General features: G+C 39.9%; 1 protein-coding gene across 1 annotated transcript in view; it reads right to left on the bottom strand.

Moving 5' to 3' along the window:
- SNRK (SNF related kinase) overlaps positions 1-20,036 on the bottom strand; it is a 39,998-nt gene extending 19,962 nt beyond the window's left edge. The window contains exons 1-3 of the mRNA XM_040069441.2: positions 19,948-20,036; positions 9,426-9,520; positions 7,390-8,083 (exon numbers count right to left, since the gene is read on the bottom strand). Coding sequence (XP_039925375.1) covers positions 7,390-7,978 — 589 coding nt within the window. The 5' untranslated portion in view covers positions 7,979-8,083; positions 9,426-9,520; positions 19,948-20,036. The remainder of the gene's footprint in view (positions 1-7,389; positions 8,084-9,425; positions 9,521-19,947) is intronic.
- Positions 20,037-21,434: the final 1,398 nt, after the last annotated feature.

The raw sequence follows: 21,434 nt of genomic DNA, 5'->3' as shown, positions 1-21,434 counted from the left end.
CAACAGGACAAAGGCTGATGGTTTTAAACTGAGAGAGGGCAAGTTTACATTGGATATTAGGAAGAAATTCTTCACCATCAAGGTGGTGAGGCACAGGTCCAGAGAAGTTATGGATGCCCCATTCACTGTCAGTGTTCAAGGCCAGGTTGGGTGGGCCTCTGAGCAACCTGCTCTAGTGGGTGATTCCCTGCCCACAGCAGAGGGTTGGGAAAACGTGGTCTTTAAGGTTCCTTCCAACTCGAACCATTCTATGATTTCATTTTTCCCTGAAGTCAATAGCATGGGTTTTGCTGGTGGAGTAAAACCACTAAAATAAAAACAGTTGTTAATTTCTCTTTTTTAGTAACTAATGCATCTCAGATTTCAGTAAGGGTATTTTAACAGAAAACACCACCATTGAAAGGCCTTACTGAACACATGCCACTGCCTTTATTCCAAAGCAGCCCGTTTTACTCCAAATCATCAGTTCTGCAATTTAAAAATATATTCTATATCTCCTTTGATATCTGTTGTTTGCCCACAAAAAGTCACTGAATCTATATTTAAAAACCTAAACCAACATTTTCTGCATGAATTCCAATACTACTACTACAGAAAATAATTATCAAGTATAAACCCCAATATTAATTATTTAAACATAAAAGTTTAACCTCTCTTTTTTATAAAATGGTCTTTACTTCTTTATAAAATATATTCTCAAAATCACTGGACATACCAAAGTTCACACAGCACATACAGCTACTGTACATGTTTCACTGCAATGACTTTGTTCTATTTTTGGTATATAAAGATAATTTGTTCCTAGTAGCTTAAAAATTGTTCATGTTTTCAGATGGACTATCTTTTCCTACACATTTTAGCTGTATAATGCATAATTTGTACTTTATTTACAAAAAATTGATATCGGAATACAGCTTTGCACATGAACGCAAAACTTGGCCATGTGGTTTATAACTAGGTAGCACACCCCTGATTTCTGTCTCACCAGATCTGTGTTGCCAAATTTGTCAGCCACGAGTTAGAAATAATTAATCTGAGTACTTGTTTGAAAGATAGATGAAATTAGGGTTCCTGGCTGTGGAGATGTATTCATCATAAAGAAACCTATCTCCACAACAGCAGCTTGAAATACTATGAAAACAGTTCTCCCATGAAAACAGCAACATGACTATATCCCTATACTTAAATTACAGTTTAGCTGATATGGCAGTAACTGAAGTCTATCTTGACAGCTTCTTCTCTGTAGTTTCACTTGGATAAATTATTCTTTGCTTCACCCAGCACTTTACTGGTGAATGCATGAAACTCTGCATAAAGTAATCCAGAACAGAACATAAATTATACTTCATTAAATATTAGCTTGCTCAGATTTACTGAGAAGTTATCAGGATCACAGATTCCCACCATTCACTGCAGCCCCATCACATCAAAGCTTCACTTCAGAATACAAGGCTCCAATACTTGCAACATAACATCCTCAGTTTTAAGCACTAAAAGTATTTTCTTGTCAGTACAGTAATTAGATTGAGGGAAGGGACAAAAAAACCCAAACAAACAAACAAAAACCCCCCCACACACAAAACAAAACTAAAACAAACAAACAAAAAAAAAACCCACCAAAGGATAGCATACTGCATGAAAACTGAATTCCCATTTCATTAAAAATAAACTTTACTATTTGCATACAGTTTGCCACAGAACATAAATTCTTTGTTATTCTCAAGACTGTGACCTTCTAAAAGTGTGCTACTACCAATTCCTTCTATTTTCCCCTTCTAAAAAGTATTAAAAAGTTAATTTTTGATAATTTTTCAAATTTGACTCTATTTTTTTCAGCAGCATGAGATACACAGCAAGGTGAAGGCAGAAAAGCATGGCCACTAACACCAGTACACTAGAGAAGACAGCCAGACAGAAATACACCTGGCACTCACATCAACTCCTTCTGTTCTGCTTCAAAAAATATTTGAAGCCAAGAATATACAATTGAATATACAATTCTCTTAAAAATACACTGGTAATGATGATGAATTTCAGTCAAAGGAGTTTCTCTTACACAGAAGGTAAAGGTAGGTGAGCCAGGCAGAGCTGATATTACCTAAACTTGCTAACTCAAGAGACAGGTCCTACCACTCTCCCCAAGAACTCTACTCCAAGCTCCATATTCATTTCCTGCGCATCACCTTTTCCGCTCAGTCCTAGGGGAAAAAACAGCTCTGCTAACCTGGCAAATTAACTCTGCAGAGAGCAGGTTTTCTGTCAGTTTTTGGCTTTTTAACAGCTTTCTGTCAAGTTAGCTGATAGAAGTCAGTTCCTCCAATGGCCAGTCATGCAGCAGAGTGTAGCACAGGAGAAGGGGTAGCTCTGCACTGAGGCAAAAGAGAAGGGGAGGGACACCTTATACTGGAAGCAGCTAAGTATCACACTTTTAGCTTTCTGCACCCTTCCAGCCTCAAGCGCATTCCATAATCTATCTAAGTATAAATGGTCTGAAGTGTTGCAATACAACAATAGAAAGGGAAATTTTCAAAACAAGCAAATGCTTCTCATTTCTGAGAACTTGGCTATAATCTGATTTTAAACACACTGAAACACCAAAATGCTGCCAGGCATGCTCATTATTCAATATTGTATATGGTCGGCAACTATCTTACAGCCTTGGGTTTTTTTAATACCAGTCAGTCAAATCTTATATTCAGTATTTTTTTAGTACAAAAGGTTACTGTATATAGCCATTGGGCACAGGTTTACATTAGTCATTCAGTTTGAGAATAAAGTGTTATGCACACCCAGGAACATCCAAATTAGCTCCACACAGGCCAGACAGGGTCATTGGTGCTAGCTGACTATGCTCAAGCACCCTGTGAACATGGCTGAAGCTTTGAAACACTAAGCACACTCCAACAACACTATATTCAAGCAAAAAGCCCTTGCAAACGCTTGATGCAAAAAGAAAATAGAAGAATTTGGGTTCATTCCAACAGATACAAAGTGGATCTAAAGGCAGTGGATCATCATCTCAAGAAAGCAGAGTGTATGTATAACAAAACATCTGTTTCCTTCTGTAATCAAAACCATATGATTAGGTAATAAATACATAGTTTTACCATATTGACAGAAGATATCCAGGTCTGAATTGTGCAAGCCTGTATCTAACTACTAAAGCAGCAGAAGTTTTCTGCAACTTCCAGGGCAACAGCAAGTTGGATTTGGTCTACAAAGTGCCAGTTGAGTAGCATGGGGCTGAAGTAACCACAATATTCTTGTTAGCCATATCTTTCATGAGGAACAACTTGCCACTATTCACTTTGTGCTGCTGTGATGACAGACCACAATGCTAAGCAACTGTGATGGTAACTACAATGTTATTTGCATATTACAGTACTTTTCTAATGGCCAGGGCTCAGCTACGCTAAATATACAAAATCCCAGTGCTACAATCTGAATTTGCCCATTTTTCATCCCCAGAAGAATGAATTTAGTCTGCAAATGTTTCCAAGCATTCGCAAAATACCCAACTGCAATAATATGAACCTATCATAAGTGCCTATGTCTTCCAGAATTACTGCAGCCTACACAGCACTTCACATTTTGTAGAGATGCCAAGCAGTTAAAATAGAACCTGCCCTCCCCTGAAAGAATCAACTAATCTGAAAAACTTCAACTAAATTTTATCACCTAGGAAAGAGGCAATTTCTATTTATTTAATGATCCAGTTTCTGTTGATGCCGAATAGAGCAAAAGGAAGAGTACTACCAGAAGCACACTGTTCTTTCTCATCTGCAGTTACCAACTTTTAAATGCTGATGGAGCTCACGGTATCACACCACTGCTCTAGACAGAACTCTGATCTAAACTAGCGTGCCCGTTTGATTTTGGAAATGAACTTTATGTCCAACAACAGTCCTCTCACTTTCCTCTGACTGGAACAAATTTTAATTAAGTATGAAAAACCATGAGAAATGACAAGCAACAGAACTCATTATCTAACTCGCTCAGCTTTTTGAAAAGCCCTGGGAACATATGATCATTGCCCAATATTCCTCTTGCATCATTATAACTACAGCTTTTAACACAAAAAGAAATGAGAGACCTAAATTAACTAGGCTCTTTTCAAGTATGCAAACTCTCAAGTGACATCACAAAGGGCAGATTAATCCCTCAACTAGCTGAAACAGTTGTTTTCATAAAGCAAGCTTTTCTATTATCTTTATTAAGCATATAACTTTAAATAAAGACTTGCCCTAAATATTTCAGTTGTTTGTTGAAAGAAAATGCAAATTATCTTCCTTTATATACTCATTTGAATATTATTCATAAGAGATCCAAAAAGTCACGTTTGTGGCAAACTCTTTGGCCAAAAAACCCCATCATATACCCTGATCAATTTTTCTTCCAATAATTTTTGCAACACTTTTGCATAAACAAAAACAGGTGTGGGGGTTTAAAAACACAGTGAATGCAAAGGTACTTTAATATGCAGAAAGTGTGAGCAGGGGAATTCATTTCAATTTGTCCTTTTAGTAAACTGAGTTAGATTTCAAGTGGTCATATGGTCACAAGGGGGCATGACCATGTCACTGCACTGCATGACCTCCTTTTTACTGAGGAACAAGTTTTTACATTGGTTCAGCTGTAATGTAATTTCATCCAAACTGGTGGAAGAATCTTTGCCATTGTCAGTCACTATTACTGCAATATTAATAGCCCCATTCAGCCAACAGCTGAATGAATTCACAGCACTCCACCATTTCGAGCTGTGTGTGTGTGTGTATATATATATATATATATGTGTGTATGTATGTATATATACACACCTTGCACATTACTCACATCACAATGTAACTGATGAAATTTCTTTCTTAAAAATTTCTACTTTTGAATTTATACGTACTCCTAGTCCACAAGTACAACCTCATCCTAGCATGGAAATTTATCTTTCAAGTTTAAGAAAGGTTTGGAGAAGCTGATTCCTCAGTTACATAACTGCATTTTTAGTGATAGATTTCCTAAACTTACTTTTAAGATTTATTCTGGGGGAAAGAGGGCTTTAAAGAAGGCCCTGTTTTTTTCTCCCGACAATCTTTGTATTTAAAATACATAAATCATATTTAGAAAACTTGTATAGTGTATCTTACCTTTTTACCCATAGTTAGAAAAGGAAAATCCAGACTCTTCAAGGTCATCATCTTATTGGAATCTTATAGTAAATTTCGGTATTTTTATTCTGGTAACTGACAGTACTTCAGAGGGGTTTTGTAGTGCATTACAAAGTGATGAAAAACATGCCACTAAAATGTTAGGACTCACTTCAATTATGTGAGAATGTTAGTACTTCAATTGCTCACCCAGGATAGAAGTTTTAAGTATCCAGTAACTGAGACAGCACACTGGGGAATAAGTAAGCAAAAACTAACCACTGAGATTATATATTCTCAGAAATAGAAGATAACTGGCATCCTTAGACACTACTTAAAAGAATTTAATTTTTCCTAATTTTTCTACTGTTCACATGAATCTATTCCATATTACCCAGCCCCTCTACAAATCCATGCAAAAAAAATTTTTAGTACTAGTCAAAAGCTTACCTCCCTAAATTGTTTACAAAGTCCTCTAACAAATGTTATTACATTTATCATTAAGAGGTCCAAAGCATGCTTTGTTAACTATATAATTAAATTTGGACCATCTGGTCATAATTCCCCCTCCCCCGTTAATCTCTACACACCTCCTTTTACCCAAGTATCTTCAATTAGGCAGCAATATGGAAACCTAATTTTTTGCTCATCCTCCAGAATTTGATTGCTATTCCACTTTTCAAGAAATAATTCACATAAGGCATTGTACAGAATACTTAACAAATGCACTTTTCCATCTAGTTTTGAAGGCCAATGCTATGAATAGACATAACAGAACATAGCAGAACTGGGGAGCTACAGTTTGCCACTAATAAAACCAGAACCAACTCATCTAAAACATTTGACTCTGAATAGAAATAATTTTGTGAGGTATCATTGTAGCATCAACATGGATTTGCAACCTAGAAATAACAGATCCAAAATTCCTAATTATAGCACACTTGGGAAAGTACTTTCAAGTTCGGAAAACCCAGAGTACAATACCTATTCAAAGTTAGATGCGATGAAGTGTTATTCAAACGTTATTCAGAAAGAACATAAGACCTAAAAGCTAAAAATATTTATATTTAAAAATAATGCAAGAATTATAGTTCAACGGTGTGCCTGTCAGCACACAAAATTAGCTGATTTCTTGCCTCAGATAAATTAGCAAAAACCTGGACAATTCTGGTCTTAATTTAAACCATCACTACAGTCACTGGTACAAAACATAACAAAACACAGCAGCCATGTAGAGAGTCCTAATGGGTGCTATTAACACCCGTGAAATTATCAGACACTGAGCAAACAAGAACAAGAGGCATGCTGACTACCAGAAGCTATTTCTGAAGCACCATTTGCAACTATATGTACCTACACCTGTTGGAGGAGTGCGTTGTACCTCACAATTTAACAAATTTAAACAATCTGCGTGATTGCTTAAATCATACAGGACAGTATTTAGTGACCCCATCCATGTTTAGAGCTATTCTAAAAAGACTCTAAATTGCTTCTGCTACAATAAGCAGTAGACCTAAGAGAGACAGTAAGAAAATTACACAGAGCAGTCCACCCCGTGCCCTCCACTTTGCAGCTAGGAACATGAAGACTCATTCACACATTACCTTTATTTCCTTTACCTTTTACACAATCAGGAGCAATTGGGAACTCATCAGCTACTTTTGGTTCTCAGACAATAGAAGGGCAGAGATAGGATAGAGGGAGTTGAAGCTTTCTTTAACTCAAGTCCCCGTCTCCTCCTTTGATAGCTGAGTTAGTACTTGGTACACATGGCTTCCCACCACCTTGCAGCAGAACATGTAAGCAGACTGGGCTCACAATACTATTCTTACATGGCTAAATTGAGCAAAGAAAATCACTGGTGGTTAGGTGCAAGGGAGTGTGAGGTCGTGTTAAAAATAAGCTTAAAACAGACTACTTTTCCAAAAAGAAGATGGGTTCTCTCTAAAAAAGCATTTACAAATATACCCATTGCATCCACATAATTATCAATTTAAAAATAATTAAAATGTATACAATTGCATAATTTCGTACAAAAAAACCTTTTAAGTGTTTTTGAGAATGCTTGAATATCTTCTTCAAACAGAGCTGCTCCAGCATTAACTCATCCACAGCTCATCTAGGTTATATTATTTCCTGCCAATCAGCTGCCTTTCACATATGGGATTATCTTGAAACAGAAAACAGATGCACAAGATCATGGTATTTATGTTTACAGATTACTGGCTGAATTCAAAGCAGACATACATACCCACTGCTGGTGCATCATATTCATCCCCAAGTAAAATTTCAGGAGCAGAATAGGCAAGAGATCCACAACTTGTGGTGAGCTTCTTTCCAGGCTGAAATTTGTTGCTGAAACCAAAATCAGTCAATTTCACAAGTCCTTGCTTTTCAAAGAAAACCACATTCTCTGGTTTTAAGTCTCTGTGAACTACATGCAGTTTATGGCAGTAGGATATAGCATGAACTATTTGAGCGAAATATTTTTTTGCCAGATCCTCATTGAGACCTTCTTCATGTTTCATGATGTAATCAAACATATCTCCACCATCCCCTAGCTCTAAGATGAGATAAAGCTTTGTCTGAGTGTCAATCACTTCATATAGCCGCACTATGTTGGGATGCTGCACTAATTTCATGCACCTGACTTCTTGAAAGAGATGTCCAGTGGCGAGAGTGTCCAGTTTGGTCTTGTCAATGACTTTTACTGCTACTTTTTCACCTGTAAAGACATGCCGAGCAAGTTTGACCACAGCAAAATGGCCTCTGCCCAAAGTTTTATCCAAGTCATACAATCCTGCAATTTTTCCATCATATCCTCGTTTGAAGCCTGCCATTCTGTTTCAGAAGATGAAATAGTACTTAAGCTCTTTGGAAACGCAGTATTTTCATATAAGCGTATCTGATGCAAATAAATAGTCCATAATCACTGCCAAGCACACCTAAAAATAAAGAGACAAGATTATACACTTGTATAAAAGAAAGCAAAATAATTATCTTGTAACTACCCCAAGTCACATTAGCACATTACTACTGATTATTTATGAAATAATCTCCAGGAATTTTTGAAAAGGTTTAATAAGCTAGGCTGTACTAACTTGCAGATTTCTGACACCACATTATCAGTGTGTCTGAAGAAAGTGAGTTTCAACACTGCAATAGTGAAAATTTGTCTCAAATTCAGTGGCCTTCATTGCCTTGAGCCAGAAAGCTTTCAAGCAGCACTTGAAGAGGTCAGTGTTATAAGGACCGTTAAAATTAGCTAAGCTGAAACCTGTAACTTTTCCAGATACACTATAAAACAGCTAGGCAGCACAGAACATCATCAAGAGGAACACATTAATACATCTCTTTTTTGCCACATCCCTTCGTATTGCACAAGAAACAGCCCTGATACAAAGTTCTGATGGTCTGACGTGGGACTTTTACCTCCTCCTTTTTAACAGCTTTCTGTTTAGCAAAGCTCAGAGTGACATACAATACTTAATTTTGTTACTCTAATTAGCTTGAGCATTATCAATCAATACTGTAATTACAACAAGTGAACAAAGTGTTAAAGGCTGAAACATTTTGGGTTGAAAATACTTAGTGCTAAATAAAATATCTTGTTAAATATTTTGACTGAAGTTGTACAAACTGGTGATAAAAAGTTTGGAGGTAGGCTGCATATGTTCATCAGTCCTGGGAATGAGTGAGGAGAAGGGGAAGGAGAGTGGGAAAGAAGCAGAAAAGATTCAAGAGTTCAGCTTTTGTGCCTGAAGTGCTGCCTACCAGGTATCTGGCATTTAAGCAAACAAGACCCAAGTTATAAAATATTCATATTCAAAACTGGTTTTGAAGGTCTTACGTCCCATTGTCATTTTTTTCCACATACAAAACCTCCCAGAACCTTCTCCTGCATTGTTAATTTAGATTGAGGTTTAAATAAAAAACTGTAGTTATCAAAAAGCTAACCATTTCTCCAACTTTGAGTGCAAAGTAGTTAGAAACGTGAAAATCGGATGGCTCATTGCCAACTCTAAAATACAGAAAACACAGCTCTTTAGAATACATTTTCAGTTTCAAAACTGAACTTCAAAAGGAAAAACTTTGAAAAGGAAACTGGCAAACAAACAGCCCCTTACATAAGTTATTCTCAAATTGAGATGTAAACATTAGATTAAAAACACACCCTGCTAAACAAGTTATTTCACAGACACTGGAACTAATGAATCTGGATTCATATGAATTAATTTACAAGGTTGGGGGGTCCTATGAGGATTCTGTGATGTTTTACAAGCTCACCTTACTCCTCTCAGCTGGAGCCATGGTATAACCTCTTCTCTATCCAGCTGTCTGCTTCCACAAAACCCATAGAATTCAGTTTGAGACCTCCACCCCTGTAAAATTTGAATGAAATCAATTAACTTCCAAAACTTCATAACCTAGACAAGGAAGAGGGTTAAGTACAACAAGCATTACTATAATAACAAACAATATAAAGATTGAGGTTTGGGGGTTTGTGTTTCTTTAAAGATAGTCATTAAGCTTCAACAAACTTCACTGGGTTCTGTGTTGCTGTATGTACCCTTTCACTCTGCTACCAAGCACTATGCTTCACGTGTTCTTTCAAAAACCACTCCACTAGAAGATGGTTGGCACATCTGCTTCCCAACACTTCTCATACTGCTTATCTTACAGAGTTTCTCCTACCATTCCCATGTAACACCATCCCATCCTTATTCAAAAAAGTACAAAACTGAATTAAAGCATGCTACATTAAATTAAATGCCCATGCCAAACACTCTTCTGCCTGGTAGAAACTATTACAGAATGCATAGGGAACAGCACAGTACAATGGCAAATACAACAACGAACAATAAAACTCTCCTTATCTTTCAGAGATTCAAAAACTTCTTTACATCTGAAAGCAGTGGGTTTGTGTTTAATACCATTTGATGGATTCCACCCCACCCCTCCCTGTGAAATTGGGCAGGTGCTTTATTAAAGCATGTGAATTTTTAGCATCAAGAACATACTGCAGCAGAGCTGAATTGCTTAACTATGTGCTGTGAGAACCACTTCCTCTTGTTTGTTTTTAATCTCCTGATAATTTGTGCATCTTCTCATTCACTGTCTGTTCCAAAACAAGAACTATCATACGCCATTTACCTTGCCCCAAGCAACTCACAGAATTAGTTTCCTCCCTTCCTAGCTTCAGCTCAATTTTGTTCTTATCCTAGTCTATCAATCCTTTTGCAGAGGTTATTCCACAGGCTTTACCATTCCTCTCATCCTTCTTTACTGATTTTCTAGTTTGTTGTTTTTTACTTTCTTAGATCAATTTGAGTAATTTTTTTCACTGCTACCGCACACCGACAATGTTTTCAAGCAATGCTTTATTTTATAGTTGTGTAATGTTCCATCATACTGACCTAACCCCAAAATGAAGATTAATGAAAAACACTCCATGCACACACACAAACCACCTAATCTTAGGCTGTATGAAGCAAGAGGGGATATACTAATCAGCTGTGCCCCATACCATTGTGCAACTCCAGAGTCTCACTCCTAAAGGGGCTGCCAGCATTTAAACACCTCCCCCCCCCACCCCCCGCCAAAAAAAAGAACAAAACAAAACAAACCACCCACACAAACATGCTTTATAGTACTGCTGTCTCCACAGCATCCTAATCTGACTCCTAGCTGCTTCTAGGTTAGAGAAATCAAAGGAAAACTGGAGCACACAAATTAAAGACAACTTGTCTGAATTTAGCTGCAATACTTAGTATGGAAAGATTTATGCTCATCACTTTGTTCACTTGGCACATTCTCAACCATCACTGCACAAACTCAACAAGTGATTTAACTCTACATCACATTGTACACATAAACATCAACCTGTCAACAGAATTCCAGCAAAAACCAGTTATGCTTAAGCCATGGAGAAATATATCGGAGAGTAATCAACAGGATAAGAACTTACAGAAATGGAAGATAAACATAGTTTACTAATGTTGCAGCCCCATTAGCTGCAAGAAAATGAATGCAGATTCATTAACAGTTTAACTTAAAGTCTCCACAATAACAGACCAACTAACCCTTAACTCTGTGGATTTAAAAAAAATCTGCATAGATGAAGCTCCCACAGCTAAATACAGGGATCTCAGATGCAACACATGGTTTGAACATAACAGAATTCAAAATTGTTCAGTAGTAGGAAGTGGATGCAAAAATGTCATAGTTTATATAGATATAAGCCTTGGTTACAATTTAAATATGCTATCTAAAGGAGTGCAGTTGCCATACCAATACATTTCAGAGCAGTTTCTTTTTCTCAGCTTCTCTCAAGAGTAAGAAAGTAGAATCTTGACAGCACTTAAGGATCCACTAAGAGCACATTTTCATAACTTTCAAGCTGGAGCCTCTTTGAGACCTTTTGCTGCTGCCTCCTTAGTTAAAACAATAAAGCTTCTGGGGCTGACTAGAGATGAAACCACACAAACCTCTAGTTTTGCCATGACCCTCCAAAACAAGATTACTTTTAATGATGGATCATTTTGGTGATCCAGTTTACAATGTTACCTCTCGAACATTTTCATCAAGTGAAGGAACTACACATTAAAGCAGACAACAAGCAAAATTTCAATCAGCCACACATTAGCAGCAAACCAAATAACAGCTTGAGAAAAAGCATTTAAGAGACAGTTATATAACAGAAAATATTTACCTGTTGTTTCATTCACATTATGTTAAATCCCTGACAAGTTCATTTTTCAGCATTAGAGTTTAGTTTTTGTAGTTGGTAAGTTAAGTAACCATTAGCAGTTAATCTATGTGGCCAATTATGGTTCTAAAAATGCATTTTTCCCTAATTATACCAGAACTCAGCTACACCCCCGATACTCATTTTATGCAATGTAGACATTTACCAGTAAATAAATTCAGAGTAGATCCTTCTTTCCAGAGAAGCTCATATACCTATCCCACAAAACACTGCAAACAGCCCCTAATGTGATCTGCAGGAGCTGTTTTGTAATATCACATGCATCCCATTAAGAAGCTTAACAACAGTACTGTGATTCAACCATCTTTAAAACATAGATTAATAGATCTGTTTAGAAAAAGGAGTATGTTTCAGAGACACTAGCTTTTCTTTAAGCAATGCACCCTTATTCAAAAAGTTTCATTAGATTATACACTGTGTCTAAGACCAGGCTAGTTCATCTTACCCTGATGTGCGTATTAGCTTACTTTAGAAAAAGAAGCTTCAAGGTCCCATTTAAACAAAATGCTGAAAAACTATCAATGCAAAGACTTCCCTGCATTATCAGTCTAACAGACATAAAAGCTGAAGTAATCTTCACTGGGACTCATCCTTCCACAGACAGCTAACCATTCCTGTCTCCCTTCACGATAAATTGAGATTCAGTCAACACAGATAAGAGTCTGTGATAAAACAAATTGCACCCTAAAGCAGATAGCCAAATAGATCAAATGAATCATTTCTTAAAAGCACATGCTTTCATTTTCTGTAACAGAAGTTTGGAATGAATAGTTCAGTGGACGAACACATTATACACATCTACCAGATGGATTAGTTTTACTTTGCTTCTCCTTTTGCTCTCTTTTGTCTCAGATAAGTAACAGCATCTATACCAATTATTTAGTTACTACCTAATTGTATGTAGAGAGTAAGACTTATGTTGCTAGCGTTCCTAGAAACACTAAACCCAAAATTTGACATGGAGATTCAGAAGCAATTTTTTTTCACTCTGAAAAAAATTTGTTCAACAGAATCTGAAAGCAAACTGAAGGACATAATAACTCAATAAACAAACTGCAAGTATAATTTTTCATGTTTTTTCCAATATTTCCTCTCAGTTTGTCCGCCATCCTAATGTAAGGTATCTTTTACAGGCTAATCCATGAACCTTTAGAAACAATGTATCTTGTTACCATATGAGACACTACTTGCAGTGTTACTGTTATTGACCCTTCACAATGTGTCAATCTGCTTTCCTCCAGAGAGTTTTTTAGCACCTTTCTTTTGGTGTAAGGGAGCACCAACACACTCACCAGAAGCAAGTAAAATGCACTGCAAGAGTGACATGTGAAGAACACAAACACTCAATGCATATCACATCCCTGAAAACTTATCATGACTTAACTCCTCCAGCATATTTCAAACTTCTTAAGCTCCTAGTACCCAGTACTTCTTGAATATTCTAGACTCAATATGGGAGTCAGGATTCCAGGAAGGTGTACTCTCCTTCTGTTTGCATACACAGATGTCACGATCCAGCAGAGCCCTTCCTCCTCCACCTTCCTATGGCCTAAACCTTCACAGCTACCATTCAAAGGTACTCAAAGAAATCATGGCAATCTACACCTGCCCTACAGCCAAGCATTTTGTACATGTAGCATTTTTGGGGGGCTGAGGAAGACTCAATTCAGAGGCAGCTGTGTTAGAACTCATCCCTTACATATGCAATGCCCTCTAAAGCTTTATTTTCCACTTTATGTGACTGCACATACACACGTATCTTGGCTTTCACTGATGACAAACTCTATAAACTCTCCTGCTCCCAGTGAGTTCCGTGATAAAACAGGAGATTTTTTTTTCAAGGTGTACATGCACTTCCTTCATTTTCCTGTTAGACCCCAGTATCCTTATCCAGCCCATACTGTGTTACTGAAATGTCAAGATATATCAGCAAACCTCTCTACTATTCAGCACTGGCTACCTCTAAAATGATGAAGACCATGATGAAGAGTTATCAAGTAATGCTGTGTTACAAACACAAAAAGAAGAATTAACCTGCAAATTTTAACTGTACTCCCTAGTTTTAAACAGTCTATAGAATTTTGCTCTGAAAAGATATGAGGTGCCAATTGCTGATGAAGTTTAGCCATGCTAAACATTTGGGAAATCTCTAATGAAATGTTAGTATTTCATTATTTTAGAATGTACTGCAAGCATCAGAACTACTGATGTGTAGCCTTAAGTCTTCTTAGATTTGAAGTAAAAGCAAAATGCCAGCAAGAATTCTTCAATTCTAAGGTCCATTATTTGGTGAACAGCCGTCAGCAGAAATATTTGGCAGGTCAATACACTTGGTAAAACATTGCTCTTGGACCAACAAAACGTTGGAGGATGGGAAGGGTAGCGCTATTAAAGATTTGAGAAGAAAAAAGTTACTAACAGCATTTCGTAACAGAAAACAATGAGAGCCTGCATGACCTGACTTCTAAGAGCAAGACGCTTTGAGAAAGATCCAATTCATGAGAAAAAGAAAATGTAAAAGATTCGGGATCTCATCAATTAAAGAACACATTTATTTCTTAGATAAGGAATTCTCAGACTTTCAGACCTACAGATTGCTGTCTACCACCTATTTTCTTGAAGAATCATGCAGTCACATCAAGCATAGACAATTTAAGCTTTCCTCTTTCACAGGGCTAAGGTGTGGTGAGTGGTCTGCAGAACACTAGCAAAGAGCAAACTAAAATTTGAGAACTGTGTTGTAAAAACTCCACCTGATAGCTGGTATCTGTGTGAAAATCACCCTCAATACAGACAACTTAAAGAAGCCACTGGATCTGAACTCATCCTTCAAGGCCTCCACTTTAAAAGTCAAAAATGTCAATTTCCTTTTTCTTTCCAAGAAGGTGAACCAGAAAAAATACAGACTACGTTGATGTAGGATTGCAAAGCAATAGTAAGACAGTAGCAGTAACAGAAAGATTATGATTACATATTAGACACCCAAGCTATTAAGAGGACAGATGCACTAAGACTGATTGGAACTATGATCCACTGACAAACTCATCAGCGATGGTTACTGGCATAGTGACTGGCGCTGGTTCCAATTGTGAAATATGTTAAAAGCCCAAAGTACTTTCACAACCTTGCTGATAACTCGCTGCAGTTCACAAGGTACTTTCCATTTCTAAGAGGAGGTATTACACAAGACAAATACAAGCTGCCCTATGGATTTAAGAACTCAGCAACAGCATTACACCATTTAAAGTCCTCATGCCAGCCACAGCTCCAAAAGCAATTAATCTCATGTTGTATCTGTTTTCCTCTTATGCCCTCTCTCGAAGGCCAGCATGTGGCCTTTCATTTTTAAAAGAAAAAAGGCAAGAGAGGCACTACCCTGTTCACATATGAGAGGCTTCAGCAATACAGCACTTGAGCTCTGAAGCTCGTCCTGAAGTAACATTGTACAGAAAAATACCAGATCCTCCTGAATAGCCACATCTTATAAATTATCTTCTCCATAGTAGTATGTGATAACATCTTTTAAAAGGACTTGCTCCAAGTTTTGTGACATCTGCTAGTACTTCCTAACTGTATCTGTAAATCAGTTATAAAACTTTGTTCAGACTCTGTGATGTCATCATATATAGAAAAATTAGTTTCAACTGAAACACTCATGTTTTGCATGAGAATTTGCATTAACAGAAATTCTTTTCCTCAACTACAGAAAATTAGCATGGATATCTTAGTTACAGATATTTATACATTTAATGAAGATCTAGTATTTCAGTCAACAATTGTATAAGCAACAGATAACTCACATTAGTTGGACTCCCTAGCCCAAAATTATTCTTTTCCAAGCTTGATAAACAACAAAGTAGATTTTTGAAGACTTTCAATATTCTAAATCCCATCATGTTTTCCTTTTTTTCTTCTTTTTTTCTTCCCCCAGAATAACTAGGAATGTGAAACTAATGCTGAAAAATTTTGCATATCAGGTTATTCACAACGGTATCACCATCTTTTAGACCGTATTATCTTTACACCTAGTAAACTTACTGTAGGAACTTTGCAGAAAGCAGATAACTCAGATTTCTCCACCAAACTAAACTCTTTTAGAGAAGCTGCTTCATCTACTCCATGTTCATTAACCCTCAGAATTGTTTCAGCTTTTTCAAATAATTTACCACATAATTTTGTCATGCCAGGCAGTGCAGCCAAGACCATTAACAGGAGCTCTAAACATTCTGCCATTAATCAATGAACACTTCAGTGTGGCATAACATTTCAACATTCACACGGTTTTAACACCTACATCTTTATTGTGTAAATTCAGAACCACAAACATGACTTTTTTTTCTGTATCAAGGGAGGTGAAAGCATCACACACCATCTCAAACACAAGTATTCAAATGCAAATGTGTGCATACTCTTAGTACCTACTACAAACAATAATAATTTCTACAAAATTTCTTAATATCTTCAAGGTCAAATATCAGATAGTTTTGTTTGTTTATCAATACATTTGGTAACATAAAATTCAAGTACTGAATTGACTTAAGTTGCCACTATGAGACTGATGTTTTCCACCTAGGACACAAACTGCTTAAATCTTGATATATATATTGACTCCAACCTACAGTTACTCAGTTTCAATACTTTATTCTCATTTATAGCATCCTAAATTAGTCAGGAACAGCCAGGCACCTGAAATTTGCCACCCTTTAACATGAACTAGAAATTATAAAAGTCTAGGCTATCATCTCTCAAGTAAAGTCCAGTCAGTAACTAGACAGGAGACTGCTGCAGAAAACCCCAGAATGATACCTAAAGAAAATAGGCTGTCAAATACAGTGCAACGTTTGGGACCCAGCACTGCTGCAGAAGATCACTACAACAAAGGGATTCAGCGTTTCAGAAAGTGAACATGCCCTGTTTTATACTTCGCAAGTATAATTATTTTTCATTAAGTTCTTAACATTGGTGACTCAATCAATCTATGTGTACTAGAACTCTGCCAGGGTGAGTTATCCTAGAATTCTAAGGGAATATACGTTTTTTTTCAAATCCTCTTAAGCTCTTACATAATACTGTTATGTGTATTAAAACAACAGGTACTTTACACTATTATAGCAGCTGTAGCATTTCAGTTAAGTGCTTGAAAATAATGTGGCATAGAAGATGGGCAGAACCTCACAGGCTACTAAAGTTAAGGGCTTATGCAATTTAATATTACTATATTCATCGTAAACTGCAGCTCAGCCCTATATCCCTGATCTGAACCATGTTTCATTAGTTTCTTAATTTAAGACATAATCAGAAAACACTATTAAGTAGGAATGGACATAAGTTCACCAATAAGTTTTACTGCTACAGCATTACAGTGAAACTTTGAAAATCCAAAAAAGGAAGTGCATTGTTTCACATGAGACACATTGTGAGGAAAAAACCTAGCTGCACCAGGATACTGTGCCCTTGAAAGCAAGGCAGGCCAAGCAAGCCAAACGCGCTACTTCGGCGTTACAGTTGCCAGCGGGATAGAAGGAACAATGATACACTGACGGTGTGGACTGCAAAAGAATTATTCTAGTATAATTCGAAGGCAGTTAGAAGAGACCAGGTTGGTCAGAACAGCGCACAAGATGACTACTGCAAGTAAAAGATTATCTGCAGTAGCATGTTAGCATGCACACCCTTAAAATGTTATTTCTTTAAAATAATCAGAAAGCAGACTATTTATTACAGTACAACCACCCACACCACATGGTAGTATAGTTCTCATAGCAAGATGATTCAAGGAATGGCAGTAACCTGTAGAGTGTCCAGCACTCAAACTACTTTCTTGCTTCTCAATTGTATAAAATGAAAACAAAACCCATAACAGAGTAAGTAGTACACTTAAGATGCAATTCTCCCTTTTCCCTGTTTTTCATGAAAGCCTCAAGTGTGGAGCATAAAGATTCTCTTAAAAGAGCCTGATGAATGCAATGTCTTAGATGCTACCTTGCCTATGAGGCAAAGCTCCAGAAGTCAGGTTAGCTTCTCTTTCCAATCACTTGAAAAAAATACATCATCATTCTACCACTTTTCTGGTCATTTAGGATACTCAGGAAAAACAAGAGACAAGACTGGACTCTCTCCTCCTTAGTTTTTATTATTAAGTCCTTTAATCTGTATGCACTAGAAGTAAAAGGGGCAGATATTAGTCTAAGCAAACATTTTGACATGCTTCACAAGGTAGAATTTGATTGCATTGTTTGGCAATGATTGTTTCAGATTCCTTCTAAGGATCAGCAATAGTACAAAAACAACGATGAGCCATTTTCCCATTTCTGTGATATATCTGCCAAAAAAATCCCAGCATTCCTTAACCCAGTTCCTAATGGTGCATGCCTTGAAAGGAATGCTTCATTCTAACACAATAAACATTTGCTAGTAAACACTTCTATACAGATTTCACTTTGCAGAGATTCGTTAAACTGGTCATTCCCCAGAGCCTGAAGACCTAAATATATCCATAATAAACAACTCCAAAAAAGCAGCAGATATGACTAAGTAGTGACTGCACTACAGAGGGCAGGCGTAAGCATATTTGCATGCACTTCATTCATGCTAAATGGCTGAAAATCATACAGTACGCTTCAGCTGCTCCAGTTACTGTCATGGTACCACAGAAGAAAAGCACTGCTTTGCCCTCACCTACTCGTAACAAGCTCTTGGAAGTGAGATGATCAATAAAAAAACGATCTAAGAATATGCAAAAACCCAAAGCATGTACCCCACATAAAGGCTTCTCCTTCACAGGTATCTCTTACCAATAAAAATATCCAACCTGAAAATGGGTCACTTTTGTCACCAACCATCCTCTGGCCAATATAAGAGGTTTAGGGGTTTGCCTAGTGGGTGTTCTCCAACACTTTACTCAGTCTACTTACTGGGAAAAAAAAAAAAAAAAAAAAAAAAAAAAAAAAAAAAAAAAAAAAAAACCCACCAACCCCAAAACAAAACAAAAAAACCAAAAAACAACGAACACCAAACAAAACAAAACCAACCACACATACCTGCCCTTCAACTATTACCAAGACTGCACATCAACTATCTTTAAAACTCGTTTTCAGTTAATATAAGCACCTGGGTGACAAAACTCACCTGACAATAAGCACAAAGACCTCTATGCAGGACCTTTCTAGTTATTCTACCAGTTTCTCTAATACTAATCTCTAGGTAGTGAATTCAACGTAGTAAGCGCACTGACAGCAGCAAGGCACGTACTGACAAAGAACGAGGGATACTTCCAGCCTCTGTCAGGAGGGGCACGCTCCAGCCCTGGGCACAAGGAGACGAAGGCAAACCTGTTGGCTGCGCACCGGATTCGGAGGGGCGAGATGCACCGTCATTCCCCTAAAACGCACCCGCGGCCGGACCGCGGGGCTCTCGCCTCGCTTGTTTATTTTCTTTTCCCCTTCCCAGCAACAGAACGTAGGCGGCGGAGCCGGCGCGGGCGGCAGCAGCAGCGGGGGAGTGGCGGAGGGACCGGTGTCACTCCGGTCACACGCGCGGGGCCGGGTGTCACCGCGGTCACACGGGGCCGTGTCGCACGGACACTCCGCCGCGCCGGGGGTACGGCAGGCTCCCGGCAGCCAGCCGTCCCCGCAGCAACACCCGCATCCCCGAGAGCCCGCTGTCCCCGCAGGAACACTCGCGTCCGGGGAGCCCATCGTCCCCGCAGGAACACCCGCATTCCGGGACCCCCGCCGATCCCGCATGAACACCCGCATCCCGGGAGTCCGCCGTGCCCGCAGAAACAACCGCTTCTCCCCTCCCTTCCCTTCCCCAAGCCCTCCCATCCAGCCCCGCCGGCACCGACACACCGACCTTCGGCGGCGGCCGGGAAACGTCCCCTCACCACCTCCTCCTCCTCCTCCCCCTGGGCCGAGGCCGCCATTGGGCTCGGCCGGCTCCGGGAGGAACGGGAAGGCGCAGGGAGAGGGAGGAAGGAACCCACCACACCCCACCGGCCCAACCCGAGCCGAACGCGGCCCAACCCCGCCGGCAACTTACTGCCCGCAGCGGCGGCGGCGTCTCCTCGGGGCGCCGCGCCCCGCGCCGCCCCCTGCATGGGCAGCGCCCGCTGCGACTGCCCTCGGGAGCGGCGGCGGGGACGGGGAGCTCAGCGGGGAGGGAAGAAGGGACAGAGGAGGAGACGGAGAGGGTCCAGGAGCCCGGCAGGGCAGGTCGGCGGGGCTGCGGCGGGTCGCGCCCCTCGCCCGCGCAGCGCTCGGGCGGACTCGGCGCTGCGGCCGCTCCCGCTGCACCTCCGAGTCGCGACTGACAACAACGGCCGCGGCTCGCGCGGGGCCGCGAGGGGCGGGGCGGGGCCAACGCACGCCCGCGCGCAGCCGCGCCTGCGCCGCGCGGCGGGGAGGGGAGGGGAGGCCGCGCGCCAAGCGCGGTCCCGGCGGGGGCCAATGGCGGCGGGGGGCGCGGGCAGGGGATGGGGCGCCTGAGGAGAGCGGAGCGGAGGGCAGCGGGACCGCCCGGTTCGGTCCGCACTGGGCTTTGCTTTCATGGAGGTCCTGAGCAATTCGCCTTAGACATGGGAAAAATAAGAGCGGAGGGCGAAGCGCTGAAGGTCTGAGGAGAGGGTGAAGAATCCCGCGCGTCCGCCACCTGCGTGACGGCGAGTTGGTGGCCCCCTGTCCCTCTGGAGGGGACGCTGGGCTGGAGAGCTGCTTAAAGCCGTGAAAGGGCCACGCCTGTGATGCCTGGGTAGAAATAATAGCGTATAAATGAGAGTATAGCGAGCACAGAATCAATTAAATTGGAAAAGACTTCTGAGATCATCGAGTCCAACCTGTGACCGAACACCACCGTGTTAACCAGAACTGCACCGCGTCCAGTCTTTCCTCAAACACATCCATGGATAGTCACTCCACCATCTCCCCGAGCAGGCACTGGTGCCCCTTGTGCCCTGGGCAGCTGGCCTGGGTAGCGATGGTGTGAGGGCAGCGAGGCACGCTGCTCTTGGATTCCCCTATGCTGGGAAGGTGGGAGCACGATGGATGGAGAGGAGGTCATCTAGGGAAGCAGGGAGAGTGAAAGGAAGGGATGGCACTGAAGCTAGTAGGAGAAAACAGGCCGAAGAATGAGCCTGGCAGGGGTTTCAGAGTTTCCCTGTACACGTACACCTGGCCGAGCAGTTTCCCTGCACACGCACCCAGCTGTTCGGGTAGTGAAGGACAGGGAAACAGCCCAAGTGGTTGCGCTACAGAAGCGCTCAGGCTAAGTAAGGTGCGAAGAAGGGATGAGCGAAGCGGTTGCTCTGAGCACCAGAAATAATGCAAGAATTTCCTCTGAAGATCAAGGAAGGAAAATCTTTGAATAGGCAGGGAATTAAAAGACTTGAAAGCGGCACTTTGAAAAGTGCCCTCGTTTTCTTTTTCAAATAGAAATGGCTACTCAAGATATATGGAGAGAGAATACAAAACCTCATTATACAGCTAAGACTAATTTTAAGGGAATGTTTGAGAAATGCTTTTCATTTTTTC

This window comes from Hirundo rustica, chromosome 1, assembly GCF_015227805.2.
Source record: "Hirundo rustica isolate bHirRus1 chromosome 1, bHirRus1.pri.v3, whole genome shotgun sequence".
Classification (NCBI taxonomy): Eukaryota; Metazoa; Chordata; class Aves; order Passeriformes; family Hirundinidae; genus Hirundo; species Hirundo rustica.
This window is presented reverse-complemented; position numbering and strand designations above follow the sequence as displayed.